The sequence below is a fragment of the Morchella sextelata genome (assembly GCF_020137385.1).
Source record: "Morchella sextelata strain SCLS chromosome Unknown scls_2, whole genome shotgun sequence".
Classification (NCBI taxonomy): Eukaryota; Fungi; Ascomycota; class Pezizomycetes; order Pezizales; family Morchellaceae; genus Morchella; species Morchella sextelata.
In genome coordinates, this window is record NW_025408617.1 from 1,656,223 (window position 1) to 1,675,309 (window position 19,087).

The 19,087-nt window shown below is 47.2% G+C and overlaps 10 protein-coding genes across 10 annotated transcripts; 7 read left to right on the top strand and 3 right to left on the bottom strand.

Moving 5' to 3' along the window:
* Positions 1-743: 743 nt before the first annotated feature.
* H6S33_005688 (uncharacterized protein) lies at positions 744-1,328 on the bottom strand (the record flags this gene model as incomplete). The annotated part of the gene is made up of 1 exon (XM_044837062.1): positions 744-1,328. One exon carries the CDS (start codon positions 1,326-1,328, stop codon positions 744-746), a length of 585 nt encoding a protein of 194 aa, XP_044698997.1.
* A 2,216-nt stretch (positions 1,329-3,544) lies between these two features.
* H6S33_005689 (uncharacterized protein) lies at positions 3,545-4,448 on the bottom strand (the record flags this gene model as incomplete). The annotated part of the gene is made up of 2 exons (XM_044837063.1): positions 3,545-3,943; positions 4,008-4,448. The coding sequence occupies 2 exons, from the start codon at positions 4,446-4,448 to the stop codon at positions 3,545-3,547; spliced, it is 840 nt and encodes a 279-aa protein (XP_044698998.1).
* Positions 4,449-5,272: 824 nt separating this feature from the next.
* Positions 5,273-6,057, top strand: H6S33_005690 (uncharacterized protein; the record flags this gene model as incomplete). The annotated part of the gene is made up of 5 exons (XM_044837064.1): positions 5,273-5,376; positions 5,430-5,572; positions 5,626-5,804; positions 5,869-5,904; positions 5,959-6,057. The coding sequence occupies 5 exons, from the start codon at positions 5,273-5,275 to the stop codon at positions 6,055-6,057; spliced, it is 561 nt and encodes a 186-aa protein (XP_044698999.1).
* A 279-nt stretch (positions 6,058-6,336) lies between these two features.
* H6S33_005691 (uncharacterized protein) lies at positions 6,337-6,561 on the top strand (the record flags this gene model as incomplete). The annotated part of the gene is made up of 1 exon (XM_044837065.1): positions 6,337-6,561. One exon carries the CDS (start codon positions 6,337-6,339, stop codon positions 6,559-6,561), a length of 225 nt encoding a protein of 74 aa, XP_044699000.1.
* Positions 6,562-7,043: 482 nt separating this feature from the next.
* Positions 7,044-7,466, top strand: H6S33_005692 (uncharacterized protein; the record flags this gene model as incomplete). Its single annotated transcript, XM_044837066.1, has 3 exons — positions 7,044-7,130; positions 7,187-7,235; positions 7,288-7,466. 3 exons carry the CDS (start codon positions 7,044-7,046, stop codon positions 7,464-7,466), a joined length of 315 nt encoding a protein of 104 aa, XP_044699001.1.
* A 686-nt stretch (positions 7,467-8,152) lies between these two features.
* Positions 8,153-8,905, top strand: H6S33_005693 (uncharacterized protein; the record flags this gene model as incomplete). The annotated part of the gene is made up of 2 exons (XM_044837067.1): positions 8,153-8,462; positions 8,535-8,905. The coding sequence occupies 2 exons, from the start codon at positions 8,153-8,155 to the stop codon at positions 8,903-8,905; spliced, it is 681 nt and encodes a 226-aa protein (XP_044699002.1).
* A 355-nt stretch (positions 8,906-9,260) lies between these two features.
* On the bottom strand, positions 9,261-10,468 carry H6S33_005694 (uncharacterized protein; the record flags this gene model as incomplete). Its single annotated transcript, XM_044837068.1, has 2 exons — positions 9,261-10,101; positions 10,173-10,468. The coding sequence occupies 2 exons, from the start codon at positions 10,466-10,468 to the stop codon at positions 9,261-9,263; spliced, it is 1,137 nt and encodes a 378-aa protein (XP_044699003.1).
* An 852-nt stretch (positions 10,469-11,320) lies between these two features.
* H6S33_005695 (uncharacterized protein) lies at positions 11,321-14,116 on the top strand (the record flags this gene model as incomplete). Its single annotated transcript, XM_044837069.1, has 7 exons — positions 11,321-11,365; positions 11,428-11,556; positions 11,631-11,774; positions 11,837-12,178; positions 12,305-12,574; positions 12,761-13,844; positions 13,914-14,116. 7 exons carry the CDS (start codon positions 11,321-11,323, stop codon positions 14,114-14,116), a joined length of 2,217 nt encoding a protein of 738 aa, XP_044699004.1.
* A 916-nt stretch (positions 14,117-15,032) lies between these two features.
* On the top strand, positions 15,033-15,569 carry H6S33_005696 (uncharacterized protein; the record flags this gene model as incomplete). The annotated part of the gene is made up of 2 exons (XM_044837071.1): positions 15,033-15,248; positions 15,315-15,569. The coding sequence occupies 2 exons, from the start codon at positions 15,033-15,035 to the stop codon at positions 15,567-15,569; spliced, it is 471 nt and encodes a 156-aa protein (XP_044699005.1).
* Positions 15,570-17,350: 1,781 nt separating this feature from the next.
* On the top strand, positions 17,351-19,003 carry H6S33_005697 (uncharacterized protein; the record flags this gene model as incomplete). Its single annotated transcript, XM_044837072.1, has 1 exon — positions 17,351-19,003. One exon carries the CDS (start codon positions 17,351-17,353, stop codon positions 19,001-19,003), a length of 1,653 nt encoding a protein of 550 aa, XP_044699006.1.
* Positions 19,004-19,087: the final 84 nt, after the last annotated feature.

Sequence of the window (19,087 nt, forward strand, 5' to 3'; positions counted from 1 at the left end):
GATTGGAATGGTTACCTTGGCACGCGGCCAAATTGTTATAGCTTGTAGACTCTCTACCTACATGTAAATATACATGTAGTTATAGGACATCACGATCAGTCTCGCCTACACTGATCAGTCGCGTCTGGATCTAATCATTCGCCTTTTCGAGTGTCAAATGATGGAGTTTGATATGTAATGAGCCATATAACTATAGTCGTACAATACATCAAGGTCGCCCATGGCTCATGTGGTCATCACCTTGAACTAAAGATTACTAGACCCTTTTGGCTCTAGAATCTTTGTTCCAGACATTAAATACCGGGAGATCGTACTCCACGCCATATATGTACCTATGTGACATTCATGATCCAAAGTAGAGAGATGGCTCTAAATGTTTTGGGATGGAGATATTTTTCTCAACCTTTTAGGTTGCATAAGTTGTATGACCAAAGCGTAAATAGAATCAGGATGTGAAACTGAATATATACTTGTAATGAAGAAATAAACTTACAAGTACTTGGGTAAAATATATGTACATGTATATATGTAAGTATGGTTTGATGATTGGCACGAATCCTTTCAAACCATGATTCAAGATCAGAGTTCGTCATTCCCAAACACTTTAACCTCCATGTATATACAAAATCCCATTTAAGTATCCTGGAAGAACCCTCTCCGTACAACTTAGCATTGTCCCCCTGTGTTGCCTTTATATCTAGCGCAAAATTTATGGCCCAGCAATTTTTGCTTGGACTTCCCTTCTAATCTTGAGTTGCAGCCTTAATAATTAGCGCGAAAACCTCCGTAAATCCTTTCATTGTCAGTGTTGAGCACTGCGCGTAGGAAAACCCTTCCCCCATCTCCTCGTTCTTCTTCTTCTTCTTATTCTTATTCTTATCCGCCCCGAGAATGATTTCCTTCACCTTCTCCTCATACCATCCTCTCTCCGGATCCTTATCTGCCATCAATCCTACAACCACAATCGGCACATCTTTGGCCGCATGTTTCACGATGTTCCACCACTTTGTTTTGATATTGTATATACTCTGATCATTTCCAATTTCAAAACACAAAATAAATGCGTTGACCTTGGTATGGACGTTGAGGAACAGGACGCGTAAATGATCGTGGTTGGGGCTGCCGCCGAGGTCATGTAGAGATATCGTGGCGGTAGAGCTATCTCCGAGTATAATATCGGAGGTGTAAGTATACTCGACAGTGGCTGTGTATTCGCCCGAGTAATAGTTACTGGTGAAGGTCGTTATAAGGTTTGACTTTCCTATCTGTGGGTCGCCGAGGAAGGCGACCTCGATAATGCGCGGTTTGGATTTGTGAACGTTGGCCATTGTGGTAACTTGGTGTGATTGATATGTTATAGATGCATTGATAACTATTAATTAGGTAGAGGGCTTTATATAGTTTGATGCTAGTGTATGTCGAGAATAGAATTATTTTCAGGTTAGTTCTGATACATTTCTATAATGTCAATTCTTATAGAATGAGTCGACAAAAGTATACATGTAGTAGTGAGCCTAGCCCGAGTTCTTTCTTGGATTAGCGTACACTCTAAATTTCTACGCGGTAACTACATGTACATGCATATATGTATGTGTTGATAGTTCGTAGCTTAACTTTACCCAAACAAAAACGACGTTTGAATCAATTCTTTCAATAACTTTTGGACTTTTTTCATATAAGGGAAAAGGGATGAAAGGGGATCTTGTCTCCCAACTGTCATTTTCCTGATTTACCAACTCACAAGGTTTGAATGCCAAAAACCTTGGTTTGTAGAGTTCCTCTTAATATGAGGTGAGCGCCGAGATTCCTAGATCTAGGGGTTTTTCTTTCTCCAATCTCTGAATAATCAACATATAGTACTAAGATCGATTAAAAGTGAGAACTATTGAAAGAAGCTGCAATCGAATGGAGTCTGGCACATTACTTAGTCATGAATGATCACTCGAAGTTGTTGTCTTTCACTATTACTTATTGTCAGCCTGTATTTTCCCAAAAATCTAAGACCACTCATAGGCCTTGGCTGTGTATAAAGTAAGTGATTCGAATAAAAATTCCCCCAAAGAGGCCGTCGACAATTTGATCTCTCTTTGGGATAAAATATTACTGGCCCTTCAAAATCCGAAATACACAGATTAAAACAGGCTTAAGGTCATAAACGAAACCTTTGAGCTACATGTATATTAAGGCACCTTCGTCTCACAAGACGAACTCCATGGATCCAACCACAGATTCCAACAACGAGAGAGAAGAGTGGACTACAATCGAGGTCCTTGATTATGAGATACATGCTTAAGTGCAATGTATTCGGCTACACACCTGTTATATCCCTCTTTTTTATTCAAGGGCCATTGGGCTTATAGCTAGTCTTATATCCAAAGAGCATAGTTAAGCCTAACTCTTAGTCATCAGCATAAACATTTCTACTGGCTGATTTATAAGGACTTTTCTGTGTTTAGGCCTAGGTAGTAGGTAGTATGGTGGTCACCGTTAGAGTGAGGTTTGGGCGAGACCAGAGAAGTTTATCTACTTCAGTAAGGAAACCCGATCGTTAGACATGCACAAAGGAAGAAATGACCAACACGCTCAAAAGCTGTATCAGATTGGTTACTATCCTGCCGAGTTTCCTATTTGTCCATTTTTCTATCGGATAAACCAGAGCGTAGGTAATTGGCCGCGGAGTTGTAGTATCCAATGAATCGTTATTCAATCCCTTCGTCCACTCATATTATAGCCCACTGGAAATACCCTGCGATGTATCACAGTACAGATCTATACCTCTCAAAGCAGGTGATTGACGGTCTGGCGGTGAGGTTGATCAACGACTAATTGAGCCAAAAGAGCTGGATTGAGTGCTTGGGTCGAAGGGCTGTTGGCGAGATTCAGCCAACTGCTCATCCCATTCGTCACCACACCCAACTCGCTAGCTCCCACTCACCAACCGAATTATTCCCCTCCCAAAGTTGTATGCTCTGTAATACAGGCGATGGGATGACAACACCTCCTCTCATACCTGACTACGAGTCCATGTCTTCAGGGTTTTATCCTCAAACCGTTCTCTGCTTTCAGATCTCTATTTATTACGGGGTTTCTGATCAGAGCATAGTATCCTGCGGAACATCACTCCCTCTGATAGGTGGGCACCAGTTGGGTTCTTCATCTCGCAGATCAAAGGAATTGTTGTTTTCATGAGATCAGGTGCTCCCATAAATCAAATTACAGATACGTTTTTCTGATTATTGATCATTCACCATATCCCTTGCCGATATTTAACATGAAGAATCTTCCAGGAACGTTTGTCGGCTGAATCCGCAAATTGATCTCACTGGTACAGCTATTGAGGATATCAATTGATCAGTGTCACAACATGCCGCAGACCAAGTCAAGGACGAGGCAGCGCTTCTAATTCAAAAGGATTTGGAATGGAATAGAGTGTTACAGGGCTTTCTTGCAGTTTTCAAAACCAAGGCCACATGGGAATGTCGTCTCACGCAGAAACACTAAAAACCAGGCCTATTTCAATCTCCCAGCCAACTGCTTCGGGCTGTTATCGTATCTCGCTATCTCCTACAATCCCCTCGGGCTCGCCTTCACCGTCCCGGTCGTCCAACTTGTCGTGATTCCCATTATCGGAGCCTGTGCTTTCACCCCCGGTCTTGGAGCGTTGGGCATATCTCTCCAGAAGCTCTTCTACTCGTACTTGGACCGCCTGTTCATCGAGGAACCCCTCTGGTGCCAGCCGTCGCTCCCGTATGTGCGATAGTTCTGCCTGGTACGATGTTTGACGCTCAGCAAAGGTCTCCACGTCTTGCAAAGCGCGTCGGTATCGGTAGTAATCGGCGGCTAAAGCTTCCTTCTCCTGCGACCGCGCAACGGCAATAGCATTCCGGATCTTCGCTACGGCAGCAACATTGCGAGATGCATTGCTCGCCAGGCCCTCCAGCATCTATTGTTTTTTTTAAGTCCTTAGTCTCAACACCTCCAGGAAAATCGAAAATGAAATCTCGCACTTTAACCACATCACATCTCATCAGGTCTCCCTTCGTGTGTCCCACAAACATTCCACATTCCGACTCCAATACAAAATACGGGTTCCCCATATCAATGGCGAGAAGTCCTTGATCAGGTGCTCGTGGAGGACTCGGACTACGCTGCCGCTTCATGCACTCCACTTGCTCTTTCCGCGCTTGTTTCCGCAGCCTTGCAAGCAGCCTGTGTCGCTTGACCTTTTCAGGGTCTTTCTGCTTCTGTCTGATGTAGGCATCGTGGTTGATTCTCTTGGGGCCCTTGATGGGACGGACGTAGGTACGATAGTACTCTGTGTGTACGTTTTTCAGGTGCGAGTTGAGGTTCTTTTGGGCCGTAGTGCCACCAAAGGAACGGCGGCAGGCGGGGTCAGCGGGGCATCGAGTTGGCGGGGGAGCGGTCGTGACGACGGACTCGCCGTCCATTATCGTTTCTTTTTTTTTTTGGTGGTAATTTCTGGATTTCTCTCCACTGAAGAAGAGCAAGGAGCTTGAAGGTGAGGGAAATGATATGCGGGCAGTAAATGGGTGAGATTTGGTGATACTCTCCCTTCGTGAGAATTGAAATGGAGGCTGAGAATTATGATGAAACTTTGTGGGTTCACGTGACGGCGGCTAGGTCGGTTGTTTTAATGTTTATGGTTAGTGAAAAATTCGTATCGAGGGCTCGGTTACTGTAGAGGGGCGGGATAGAGGATTGGACGGGGATACCCGAAATCATAGCTTTTCACTCGGTGCGGATATCTGCACGAGGAAAAACGAATGTTTCCACTTCTCAGCCAATTTATATGCGACCAGATCAATGGGAGATGAATACACATGTCTCTACTAGAAAAAAACATCATCCGTTGGAGAAAGTCTGGACCTTTCGACAAACCAACACACATGTACTATGCTATCTCCATTTCTGATGTTGGGGGGTCTGGCCAATAGTCGGTGCCGGTCTTTATACACACTTTCCATATCTTTATGAGTGTTAAATTCGTATCGTCGTCGTCGTGCTCCCCATATTGAATGTTTTGATAAATCCCTTGCTTCTGCTTCAAGTGGTACGGATGCCTCCTCACTTCGGCTGCAGCCTGTACCTTACAGATTCGACCCTTACTTGCGCTTGAAACCGACAGGTAGATAGATGCCCAACCTCTGTAGATCTGTCTCGAAGATGGCTATCAATATAGCCCACCTTTATCCACCTTCAAACCAGGTCACCAACCATAATCTCTAAACCCATATTTGCAACAATATCTATCATGAAGGCCACGATATACTTCGCTCTCTCAACCCTGTTCTTTGCAACTCAGGTGTTTACACATGCAAACAATCACCTACATCGCAAGTCACCTGGCATGTCAGAGTAAGTAGATCAAAAATTTTAATCTTCATAAACAAGACTAACATGTTACATAGTAAAAATGACGGTCCAGAGGCATCACAACACCTTGAGAAGCAGGAGCCTGGATACGTCCCGGAGCTCATGACACCCATCTCTTTACCCTCAGGGTTAGATGGCTCCTTTTGTGCAGATAAAACAGGATTCTGTGGATCAAAAGGTATAGAATACAAACGCCTTCATAAGATCTTGCTCGTTAACAAGTTCCGATAGACGCCTGCTGTAGTATGGGTGGGGTCTGTTGTCCTAGTGGTGGCTGCTGCAACGAGCCTGGTACTGGGTGCTTTCCTGACAAGGACGGGCGAACCCTCTGTTGCAAGGTTACCGAGAAGCTGTGTGGGAACAAGACCTGTATACCGAAGAATACAACTTGCTGCAGGAACGGAAGCTACGTAAGTTCCCGCGCTGGATTTGTGCTATTCTTGATTATTTGGCGCTAATGAAGAGTTTGATAAGTGTGATGCTGGGAGTACTTGTGTTAAGGGCGGATGTGTAAGTTGTCCCTTTTTCCTGCGGGCTTGGAGTTCTGTTGCTTATAAGTAATAGTGCAAAGCCGGTACGATCTGTAACAAAAAGACGGGCGCAAAGTCGAGTGGCCCTGACACCAGGGCTATCAAGCCGTCGAGACTCAAGGCGACTACGTAGATGTATATTGCATGATGGTGACCTTGCGGGCTGTGAAGGATCTCTCTGGTAACAATTGATATTTGAATATGTGCAATATCACTTGAAGTATCCTATTCTCTTTTCTGCGATGTGTTTGTTTTCTGTCGGCATACTTTATCAAGATTATCAGTCGAATCATCCTTAATTGATTTCTTGCAATCGTGATATCAAAAGAAATGGTTGAAGCCAAAATATTTAGTAACATTGGTGACTTGGTCCTAGCCGCGATGATACTAAACGTCAAAAGGTGTTGATTTGATGCTTGACAACGCGAATGAGTCCGAAAACGAGCTAGCCTTGTCGATGTCGTCGATAGAACGAACCGTTGACGCCGGTTTCTCCGTCCACCAGGATGTCGAATCCGCAGAGCTCGGTACAATCAATGCACCCATGACCACCGATGATTATCGCGAAAGGGTTGACGGTTTGCCGTTCCGTCCCCCTTCCCCACATTTGAAGAACCAGGCCTCCTCGTCGGGCTAACGAAGGGACAAGTACTCACTTCGATCATGAGTGACATCATGCTAGATTATAGCGATATCAAACCCTTATGACGCGAAGTGGTGGTGGTGGTGGTGGTGGTGGTGGTTAACGTTGTGGGGCCAGGAAGCTAGAGAAAATGATGACGACAGTGTCCGGCTAGAGGAGCTAAACCCCTAAACACCAAGATGTTTCCCTTAGAGAGCTTCCCCTGGATGTTCGAGAACGACTTCGATCAGCGGCAAGGCTCAAAGAGATCAGCATGATGTTGAACACTATCCATCAGGAATCAGGAAACTCACAGAAAATCCCGCGGAGTGCGTGATTTATAACGAACCTGTGGGACGGCTAGTTGGTTTATAAAATCACAATCCCATCATCCAACTTCTAACCATTCCTCACAAATGTTCCGAAACACTCTCCAAAAACTACCTGTAACTTCTTTGAAGTCGTTTATCACTCTTCCCCAATCAGCAACTTTCACAATGAGCTCCCGCAAGCTTGCCGGTGATGATAACCCAATCCACAGGGCCGCTGACAAGGTTGGCGAGAAGATGCCTTCCGATGCAAAGGTTTGAACATCTCCAGTTGGTTCTGCCAGTGGTTCAGCCTTCTGACAAAGACACAGAACCCTTCGATCCTTTCATCAGGCGGTGCAATCGGAAAGCAGTTCAATCGTAATACTCTCTGAAGATTATCTAAAGATCGCTGGAAACTGACCCTTATTAGCCGATGGGGCGATTGGCCAGATTGGCGAGAAGATTGGAGGTCCCTTCTCCTCCAAGGGAGCCATCGGAAGCCAATTCGATGCTGCACAGGGCGGAATTGCTGGAACTGTTGAAAAAGCAGTTGACGGTCCAAGTCAGCAGGGGCAGGGCACGCCTGGGAAGAACAATGGAAAAAAGTGAATTTTAGTTAATTGTTGAATTGGTTGGACGTGGTAGTGGTGATGTTTATTTGTCTCTTTGGTTATTTCGCCCAGTCGTGGAATAGGCTGTAAATATTTATTACCATCCGAGGTTAAGCAAGAAATCTTCATGCTATCCATGCTGCAATTTAGTACCTCATTCGCGAATAAAAGCCAATTATTGCCGCCCCTCTCCTATGGAAACTCAGTTCTGTTGACCTGATTCAAGGTGGGTCACAAAATATCACTCGTCATAAATAATCGGTGCCAAGACAGGCGCTTTCATATCTCGGAACTGTTTGTGGATACATACCTCGATCGCTCTTAAGCAATATGATATTGAATTATGCAACTCATTAACCGCCTGCATACACACCGTTATCATTGCACATATTAGCCCAACCAAAGTTCGTGCACCGTAGGAGCCCATTCTTGAGGTCTGTATTCTCCGGTTGCCGTGGAACTGCTCAGCGCTGTCGCCACCTGTGCTGTACTGCATGTGGGGAAGCTTGAAATCTACCACCCAAGTTTTCCGTGCCATGCATAATCCAACCCAACCCCTATTCAAGCACCAGCAACTTACCTGCTCTCTCTTATACGTGAGTCTTGAGCACTCCTCTTCCCAGCCGGCACTCCCACTAATACTTTGCATGCCTTAGTCCAAGAGTTTATAATCGCAGCTGCAAAATGGTATCAAGAGTCGCGGAATGGAAGAGAAGGCAACGGCAACTGAGCAAAGAGCTAGCTACAACCGAGTGGAGAATTGAAAATGGAGGGCACGTTACACAATGGCCAAAGGATGCGCCCCAAGAGTCGATAGATACGATCAAGGAGACGGGAGAAGTCGCTGCCAGGGCATGGAGAATACATAAAACACCGTGTGGCCCTGGCGAGGAACACGCTAGCATGGTATGTCAGTTTATTGCGGATTGGCCCGAGGGGATTGGGATGAGAAGTGCTGTTGGTAAAGTGTTGAAATTGAAGGTTCTTGACGCAGGTAAATCCATGGTTACTGAATCTATGAGCGTTGAGCTGTTTTGAATTGAGGTCTAACTTTATTCTTTTGTAGCTATACAGGATATGAATAGCCTTTTAGAATCCCCAAAATGCCCTAAGGGCCAGGACCATCGTCGCCACCTGCAGGTTCTGTCCTTTCTCAATATCCAGAGAATGTGTCTAGATGGGAACAAGTCAAGAACGAAACTATCACTTTCTGTGGCTAATACCTATGGCAAAGGTGTCAAGCTGTCAGAATCAATCATGTGCAGAGAAAGGGACTGGGTTAGATGTAGGTTCATTGAGCCTGGGCATCAAGGGAAACACCAGAAATTCAAAAAGAAGGTGGTCAATGATCCCCAGGGCGAACTCCTTGCCGGTACGCAGGAAATGGTCGTTAATGAAGACGGGCATGCTGCTCAAGCGAAAGAAGTTTCGGTTTGAAACGGAAAACGAATAGAAGCTAGTACTACCCCCATAATTTTCATGTATGTATCACACAGAGCACTGTCCTCTGGAAGCTTGCGCCTCTCCTCACCCGTTCGGCCAATATATGAATTGATCTTCTATCCACTTTCTTATCCGAACTGTCTACCGTCCTAAAAAGACCAAAACAGTCACCTCAATCTAATTCCAGTCACAAATATGAGTAAAACTGATATCTCGGAGTAACTCCAATTGCATCCATCCCCGCAGTCAGAGATAGATTAATTACTCGTGGATGCATGCGCGCTGTATGCATGCACAGATAATCCAACTTTCGTTCCATATTCCTCAAAATAGTAGCTTTCAAATCTACTTACCTAAGCAAAACCCATTCTCTGCGGGTTGATTCTAATTCACCCTCACAATCATCACTTCCATATAGTATCTCTAACTTATACCCAGCTGAGGTCCAAGTCTCCATCATTCGTACAGATATTGAAATCGACTGAAATACCACCCCGCCTTGTAGTTTACAACCCAAACTCCCGTTGGTCCATAATCTAATCTCTTGGATCGCATCATGGGCTAGCACCCCGGGGATTCTGGCAGTGATGGAGAGCAGAACCCACCTCTCAAATTGCGGATATGTGCTTAGATATTCTGGAATGGTCTCGAATAACAGTGCTCTGCTCGCGTTTGTTCTCGTAGCAGGATACCCTAATCCCAAAACCGCCGGAATCCTCTCGCCGTTTATATAGAGTGGCGGATCAGTTCGGTTTACCCAGGTTGCGTATTCGATAGCGGAAAGATGCGATGAGAAATGAATTCTGGCGAGCTGGGTTTTTTTCTCATCATCGCGGGAGATAAAGATGCTTTCGATTTTACCGCCCCGAATTATTGAAGCAATGTTTATGGGAGAGATTCCCCTAGGTATGTTGGTTAGGGTGACGATGCAAGGAGAGGCCTTCTCGGTTGAAAATTGGGAGCTAGATGGTGCTACTCCTCTGAGGCTTCGGGGGGGGAGCGTTTTCGTTTTCCAAATCGCCGGCGCCGACAGGTTCTTGTCAGCAGGCAAGGGCTGAGGTACAGGCTTAGAACGTGCAGCACCACCAGATTCTAAATATGGGCTTGAGCACCTGTCAACTTCGGCAATGACTGCAGAGAAGGTGCCGGCTGTCTTCATCCAAGACACAATATCAAATTCGTTTTTACGGCTGGTGATATAAATGTTGGAATTAGCCGGATGAGAATGGAGCTGTTGTGTTTCAATTGGAGTAATACCTACATGTCTTCTTTGAGAATTTCTGCAGCACGGTTTGCGAGCGTTATAGGTGATTCTTTGAGGCTTTCAAGCTCGTGGGTGAGAACATTATTCCTTTCATCACTGCAGACCAAAGCCTTTTCCAGGGCATTGTTTTTTGCGCGAAGAATACTATTCTCCCCAAGTATTTTTGAGGTAAGAATTGAAAGAGTTGTTATTTGTGTGAAATTATCGGAATTGTGTCCAATAGTGCTGGGGGAGCTGGAGGATTCTGAATGGTCTGAATGTTTTTCAGCCTCTAAAGAGGCAAAATAATCCATCTTGTATAAACTTTCTTGTCAAACCAATAGAGGGGTTTAGTCTGGGGTTGGTGGTTGGTGGTTGGATCGAGACTCCTAGACAAAGACTCTTTGTGTTGATATAATTACATGTAGTTACAAGCCAGGCTAACAGTGGTTGTCTTGGCACTAGTGGCAAGCCTCAGCTCCTTGTAGGTACATAAGTTGTGGGTTGGGTATAAAATTGATCTCTCTAACCCCATAATCGCAGCTTAGACAACCTTAGTTCCGCTCTTGACCCTCGGCGTCATCTTTTGTCCTTTTATCGCAGTTAGACTTCATTCACGCTTTACCGAATGTACCCTCTAGATTGGAAATGCCAGAATTCTTGGCAGAATTGCTCTGAGTGAGATTGTATGATGCAGATGGCGAAACGCCTGGCATCGTTAGCATGCTGCATATGTTCGGTCAGTATATATCTTTCATCACTTCCTCCAATACGTAAAGCCATATATATCAAATCATTTGTATGAAAAATTGTGTGGTTACTAGAGCAATAGATGGCCAGCTTACCAGCAGAACGCGTACCACTAGATTTGGAGCGAGCGGGTGTGAAATAAGAGACCGAACGGACAACATACTGAGCTTCCGAAATGCCTATAACTTATGCCGGGTAAGAGAAACTGGTATGCACCTATGACCTGTTCTCTCCCGGAGGCCAGGGTGGTGTGCTACATAAGTACATTTCAGCATCTGGTTCCGAGTGTATTTAAGCACCGTACCATTAACCCTCTAACACTCCACTCATCCTCCCTTACATCTTTTCGTCAACTTCTCTTTATACTGATCTCCTGAGCGACGTAGAAATATAAAAACGAATCAACTGTCCACAAAATGGCTTCCAATGCGGGACATAACCCAGCGGCTTATGACCCAGCGGTAACGAAACCTCCCTACATCTACTCCTCAATCATTTCGCATCAATCTCACCTCTCCTTTAGGTTATTTACTGGGATTGGGAAGGCACAAAGGCCCTAGTACGTCCGTCGCCAGGGTTAGAACATCCTTCAAAGGCTTTGAAATATCCACCAGGGCTTGGTCCTACCGAGCAGTCCCCATGGGATAAGCCTGTACGTTTCTCTAGCCTTTATCAAGACAATCAATACGTTATACAAGCTAACGTACTTCTGAGCGACATCAACAGTACTTCCAACGACCAGGAAGCAGGTCGAGGGCAGGCACATTAAGGCGTGCTGATGCCCTTATTGGGGACCCGAAAGTCCAGCCAAACGTCAATCTCGAGAAATTTACTGTTTCTATTGAGGCCCGTCGAGACTCGGAAGATAAGGTGAATAATATTCTTCTTGATCAAAAAGTCATATTTGAAAGATCTAATCTCACATCTCACAGCCAATACCTCCCAAGAACATGCCCAATTTTCCGGAAACACTTTACTCAGAATCCAAGCGTAAGGCCTTTGAAGAAATGGGGAATGGATTTATTGATAGCCTGCAAAAATTGGATAAGTCTGGGACTGGAATAATCACTGATTTTAGCCCCATTTTGGAGGATCATTGGAATCAACTTGCAGAGTTTTATTCAGCAATAGTTTCCGCAGCCCGAATGTTGAAGAGTGAAGCCGCCAACTCTACGCATTTAGCTGTATTTAATGGTTCACCTCCAACCCTCCAACCATCACCTAATCGTAAATCTTCCCCGCAAGAAGAGCTTACAACCAAGGAAGCTTTTAAGGTTTGTCTACTTCGTTCCTATCTTCAAGGTTATTGATACCGCGCTCATGGTAGTTTCATTACCTGAATCAAGTCACCCAAAACTTTCTTATATAAATAAACTCAAACTAACTCTTGAATTTGTCAGTCTTACTCTACCCTTGTGGAGGAGTCTAAGAAAAAAATATCTTCTACTTCCTCAACACGGGGACAATGGACAACTTATGACCCAACTAATGAGGACACAGGCGGTCTAGGACAAGAAGGTTTAAGAATTCTGGGTCTAGTCGACGACACAGATCTAGACTTTTCCATGACCGAACAAATACCTGATGCCAAAGTCGACAAGATTACACCTGTTGCATCTGCAATTAGCACATTCGAGAAGAAGCTTTCAGAAGCCATCAAGAGCGTCAAGGTAAACTTAAAACCACTTGACGCCACTTGGAACGAGTCTCAGGCGGAGGACGATGGGCACGCCGAAGTTGTCCCTAGAAAGACTGAAGGAGCTGCTCTACACGCTGACACTCAAATCGAGCTAGAGATGCAAGAGATGATTCAACGAGAAAATGATGGAACTTTTACTAAAAACGACAATTTACAGGAATCCGGGGCTGTTACCGCGAAAACTACCCAGAATGAGGATATCGGATACCCTGAGAAAAATAGACAGAATTTTCGAATGCCCTTTGCAGAGGTTATTGAAAAAACAGATTTCTATAAGTCCAATCATTTCAACCAAGCAGAAGCCTCTGTAGATACCGATATCAAGAAGTCGATCGAGTGCATGCAAGCCGAAGACACATGTACCAGATCGGCCAACGACATCACCCTAAAGACAACAGGTATGGATGCTGGTCTTAACGAATCATATATCAAGGGAGAGGAATTTATATTCAAACCCTGCGAATCAGAAAAATACTATTCTGTTGTGAAAGATGAAGCCGTGAAAGAGTCTTATCTTTCAGGAGAAACTGATAAACCAGAGCTGAGCCACACTCATAAAAAGACGTCGAACCCGACCGCAAACAAAAACACTCCGTTTTATTGTGATTACAGCGACGTATCGTCAGCGGCAGATTCTTTGTTCAACATTGATTGCGGCAGTACTCCCGAAGAAATTACACCCGGAGAGGTCAGCCATCTACCATCAATTACTGCTGACTCAACAAACATATCAATAATAGACAAAGATGAAAAAACCCTGGGTCTACTTGAGGCTGATAGTAACGACTCCTTCTCACTTTCAATTGAATCTTCTCTATTCGTAGGGTCAACTCAAGATGAACTTGAAAAACTGCAAATTGAAGTCACAAATCAATTGGAAAAGGCGAAGGCTGATGGTGGCTCATTTACCGCAAAATGGATTGATCAATTTGGCATCAAAATGGAAAAGAGAAGTGAGATTGGCATCAGATCCGATTCTGAAGCAGGGGTTGATCAAGCTGGTGAAGATAAACATTCCGCAAGTGTTTATTATGACGTTGAAGTTACTAGCAGTGATAATGAAGACGAGATAACCGATGATATGGAAGAAATACTCGCACCTATGATCGAATCAATTATACAAGGATCTGAAATTGATGAAAGTGCAAAAGAACACATCTACGATTTCGAGGACCAAACAAGTACCAGAACTAATGATAAGAAGGCAGATCTCAAAGCCAATAGCGACGAAAGTGGAGATGGTAAAAACCCAGAAGAGGGCGGTGATAGTTTGGGGCCGCTTGAACAAACAGTAGCTAAGCCTGAGAAAGAGCTCGGCATAGGGAGAGAAGAGGGTGATCATCAAGCGGGAGATCTGGCGGACGGAAACAATGTTGAACTTGCAAGTAATAAGAGTCAGACAGGAGGTAAACCTGACGAGGCTGTTATCCGTATCAAGGACACGGAGAATAATAAAGATGGTGATAAGATGGGCAGAATGAATTCAGAAGAGCTGGGCACTGCCAAACTCTGAAAAGAGGCTTTTGAATAAAAGCATATGCCAAAAGAGGAGGATACTGGGACCACCAATAACGATCTTGAGGCGGGCACTGGCAATTGAAATTGGCGTTGATTCGGTTCTATAAGGCAATGGTATCTAGCTTTGATTTTTCTTGAAGTTTGAAGATTGACTTGCTATCGGTGCGCCCTCTGGAAGATTGTTCTTTTAGAAGATATTATGATAATGATTTCTTGAGACAAGGAACTCTTCTTAATACAATGATCCGATCATAAACATTGATCTTTTTTGTACTTTACCACAGTGTAGAAATGTGCGTGCGTCCAGGGATACTCACCCCATAGAGTAACTCGACCAAAAACTTCGTCCAAGATTTGAGAGTGTAGATAATGTCGCATAGATACATCTCTGAAATTTGGAGAAAGTTGCCATCACGACTCGGATCGTCTCTCTCAACCGCCTAACAAGCGCGGAGAGTGACGACATGACGTAAATACTTGTAGCGCATGTTCGGCCCAGACTCCACAACCACAACCGCACACCCGTCCTCCCCACACTGGTGAGACTGGTAGATCGAGATTCGCGAGGAAGCATGAGATTCCGGGGAACTTTTTACTTGCGCTCATCCGTCGGCGAGTCTGAGCTGTTTAATCGACGTCACCCAGCCGCAGAGATGAGGGCACACCGAATGCTCAACTCCACCAGAGAGGGATGAGGAGAAGAGAGAGAGAAAAAAAAAGGGGGGGGGGTGGGGGGAGAGAACACCATATAACCATTTCCCCAGCCCTCTCACCACCCATTTCCACTTCTCTTTTTTTCCCCTCCCTTTTCAAAAAGACCTCACTACTACCATAGCAAGAAACAGCGCGACAACAGAAACAGAGAGAGCTCGTTTCCCAAAAAGCCAAAAGGAACTTTCTGCAACAGCTTTATGAAAGTCCACCGATCCGTTCTCACCGGGGCCATTCGACGCAATCCGGCCGCATACCAGTACCGCCACATCCCGTCCGACCGCGCTACAAAGACCTTTGCCGAAAGCGTCAAGCACAAGCGCGCCATGTCGAGCACTGGAGCGCCGTCGTCGTCGTCGTCGCCGCCGCCGTCGCAGGTGAAGGGGCATGTGGTGTGGATTAAGGGGGCTGTCAACGTGAGAATTACTCCTACTCCCTCCTTATAAAGTATGGATGGGGCCTGACGGAGTGTATATATATAGGAAATGGTCGGCCGCATGTCGGGGTCGGAGAGCTGGACGAACAGCGGGAGGGCGGATCAGGCGCATGCGATTGAGGAGATGAGGGCGGCGAAGACGGAGGGCGATGCGAAGCTGGGGCTGGATAAGAGGGGGCCGGGCATGCTGCAGGCGGAGGGGAAGATGGAGGGTATGGCGGGCATGATGGTGGGGTGCCAGGGGATGAAGGAGAGGGGCGCGGTCAAGTGTGAGACGGGGAAGAGGAAGAAGTCGTCGTAGGTTTTTTTTTTTTTTTGGTTTTTTTAGTGTATGATATTGCAATGCTGCGCTGCCCGGATAATCGCCAGAGGGGGGTTGTTTGGTTGTGAGTTGGGTGTTGGACAATTAATGAATTATCAATTAGTGAGTCAATTGAGTTGTGTGTTGAAGGTAGTGTGAGTGAGAGAGTGAGTGAGTGAGTGATGGGTTGTGATGTTGTTTATGGATATAACAAACTAACAATCCTCTGAGGATGTAATTCCTCAATTCCTAAATGTTAAAGAGAAATAGCTCACAAACACTGGTAGTCTGAGTGCAATATCAAAGCAAACGCAGAGCAGAAAGTATCAAAAAGAAAAAAAATCAATAAATACATGTAATCATGATCCAGCAGTGTTCACTCGCCATACGTTATTGGATAACCCCCCAGTCGATGTTGTCTTGCTGTGCTCGTAGTACCTACATGTACTCAACGCTCCAGATAAAGTTGCACCGGTACCTGTGTACCTAAATCTGCGAATAGCGACATCAAGACATACATACATATAGTTACACCGCAGTCACAGTCACTCTATGCTGCAACGTTAACTCCCCCACGTTACATCCCATGTCCCACCCCATCCCGCAATCCCCATCCCTGCAACCCAGCTTCCATCCTCCAATCCCTGGAAAAGTAACTCCAGCCTTGGCACGCGCTCCCACGCCAAGGCCCGTTCCCAATCCGTAGCACTGCAGCAGCTTCTTTACCGGCGAGCAGGAAGGGGAGTCAACACAACACCCCCTTAAACCTCACAACTCGCGCATCGGAATGCGATGGATGCGCATCTCAAGCGGGCGAGCCCCCCCCCTTTTTTTGATGAATCGTCAATCGGACCAGCATGTGTCTGTCTCGCGGTGCCGGGAAGTGTTGAGATCACGTGTGGGGTCGTATTCAATAGAGCATCACCCCCGGTGCATAAATGGTCACTCGACTCGGTGCCCCAGGCAAGCCCGAATGACAATGTCAATGTCCATGGTCCGAACCATCCAAGATCTCTTGGCACCGGCTCAGGCTGTGTGAGCCAATCAATCACTGAGCATCTGCCCGATCTGGTCACGACCATGCTCTTCTTTCTTTTCTGATGACTTATCGCTGCTAGCTGATACGGGCTGTTCGTACAGCAGAGTATGTGATTATGTATGTATGTAGGTATTGCCAGCAGAGGTCTGTCTGTCTGTCTGCGAGCCAGGGAGAGCCAGGGAGAGCCAGGGAGAGCCAGAGGGAGCCAGAGAGAGAGAGCCAGGCAGGCAGACAGACCTGCACCCTCGCACAGTCGCACTAGTCTCGGCGGAGAGAAGGGCAGCTCTTTCTCTTTCTCTTGCGCTCACACTCGCTCACTCTCGCTCACTCATGCTCTCTCGCTCCCTCGCTCCCTCGCTCGCTCGGTCGGCCAGTCAGCGGCTCCCAATAAGGTGTTCAGACACGTAGGTGAATGCACCAACCACCACAGAGCTGTCTGTCTCTCTCTCTCTGTCTCTCTTTCTTTCTTTCTTTCTGTCTGTCTGCCTGTCTCTCTCTCTCTCTCTCTCTCTCTTACTCTTTCCTCTCCCCTTACTGCATGCACATTGCAAAAGACCCTTACACTCAGCTACTGAAATCCTACCCCTTGGAAGCTTCCTTAAAGCTTAGTAGAGCTCCAGATAGGTGTGAAAATTTATAATCCCTCCCCCGATAAGCTTCAATTCGCCAGTAAAGCTAATCTCAAAGCTCTAGAGAGAGAGAAACAGAAAGAAAAGCAATAAAAAAGAAATAGGACGTCGTCATGTCTTCCTCCTACCTAGCTCTCCCCAACGAACTCATCATCCTCACAGCCCACAGCCTCAATCCCAAACATCTCTCCTACCTGCTCCGCGCCAACCGCCATCTCTTCGAACTCCTCAAGCCCGAGCTCTACCGCCATGCAACCCTCGCCCAATTCTGCGACAGCGCGTTCTTCTGCGCCGCCGCGACGGGCAACGAGCGCCTCATCCGCACAATCCTCGCCCATGGCCACGAGCAGATGGTGGTCAAGACCCGCACCGGACGGGTGCTCCACAAGTGCCCGGGCGAGTGCAACGACGAGGTGCTGCAGACCGTGATAGCGGAGGGCGCAAACATCATCGTCAGCAATTGCCGCCGCGATTTCTCAGGCCTGCAGGCCTTGATACCGGACGGCGCAAGTATCGTTGTTAGCAATTGCCGCCGTGACCTCTCGGGCCTGCATTGGGTATGCCGCAAGGGGAGCATCTCGCTGCTCAAGATATTTCTAGAGTCCGGTGCGGACCCAATGATCTTGGACACAACTGGTCGGACGCCGCTGCACATGGTCAAGAACGGCGAGGCCGCCCGGCTCCTCATCAAGCACGGCGCGGACCCCATGTACGTCTCCCACGACACCCCCAACGTCATGACACCGCTCGAGAGCGCCGTCCAGCTCCGGAAATGGGACGTCGTCAAAGCCATGCTCGAAGTCATCCCCGTGCAGTTCCGGCACCAGTACGGCAAAACCTCCCTCCACATCGCCGCCGAACTCGACGACGAAGTCCTCGCCCAGCACCTCCTCACCAAGGGCGCCGACCCGGCCCTCATGGACGACCACAAGAACACCCCCCTCCATCTCGCCGTCCCGCACAAGAACGCAAAACTCGTCCGCCTCCTCCTCGAGCACGGCGCCGACCCCACCATCCGCAATAAGCACCACCAATCCCCCATCTTCCTCGCCCACCGCCGCTCCTTCAACCCCGTCTACCGCCTGCTCCTCCGCCACTCGCGCACTGACTATCTCACCAAGCAGCGCCGCACGCTCCTTCACCTCGCCATCGAGCCCAAGAACTTCCACCAGCCCCCGCCGCCATCAATCCTCGACAGCGAGGACATCGCCCTCGTCAAGCACCTCATCGAGAAGGGCGTCAACATCAACGCGCAGGACGCCACCGGCCGCACCGCGCTCGCAATCTGCGCACAGTACGGCTGCGAGGTGCTCGTCAAGCTGCTGCTCGAGAAGGGCGCCGACCCGAACATCGCAGATCTCCACCAGACGACGGCGCTCCACATCGCCGTGCAGCCGTGGAGTCAGCGGTTGGTGGGCGCGCTGCTGGCGGGCGGGGCAGACGTGAATGCGCAGGATGCGGACGGGAGGACGGTGTTGCACCTCGCGGCGATGAAGGACATGAGTTCGCTGCTGTCGGTGGTGCTGAAGCGGGGCGCGGACATTAATAGGCGGGATAGGCTGGGACAGACGGCGCTGCACATGTGTGCGGTGTATGATGGTAAGAAGGCGATGAAGGTGCTGCTGGACGCGGGGGCGGACCGCGAGGCGAGGGATTGTAATGGGAGGAAGGTGCCCGAGTATATGATGAAGACGTGCTCGGAGGTGATTAGTGGGCTGTCGTTTGGGATGGAGAGGCTGAATTTTGGGTATCAGAGGGCGCTGTAGGCGGGTGCTGGTTGTGGTTGTGGTGGTGGTGGTGGTTAATGGGTGGGTGGGTGGGGATTTTAATGTATTGTTTTTTTTTTTTTT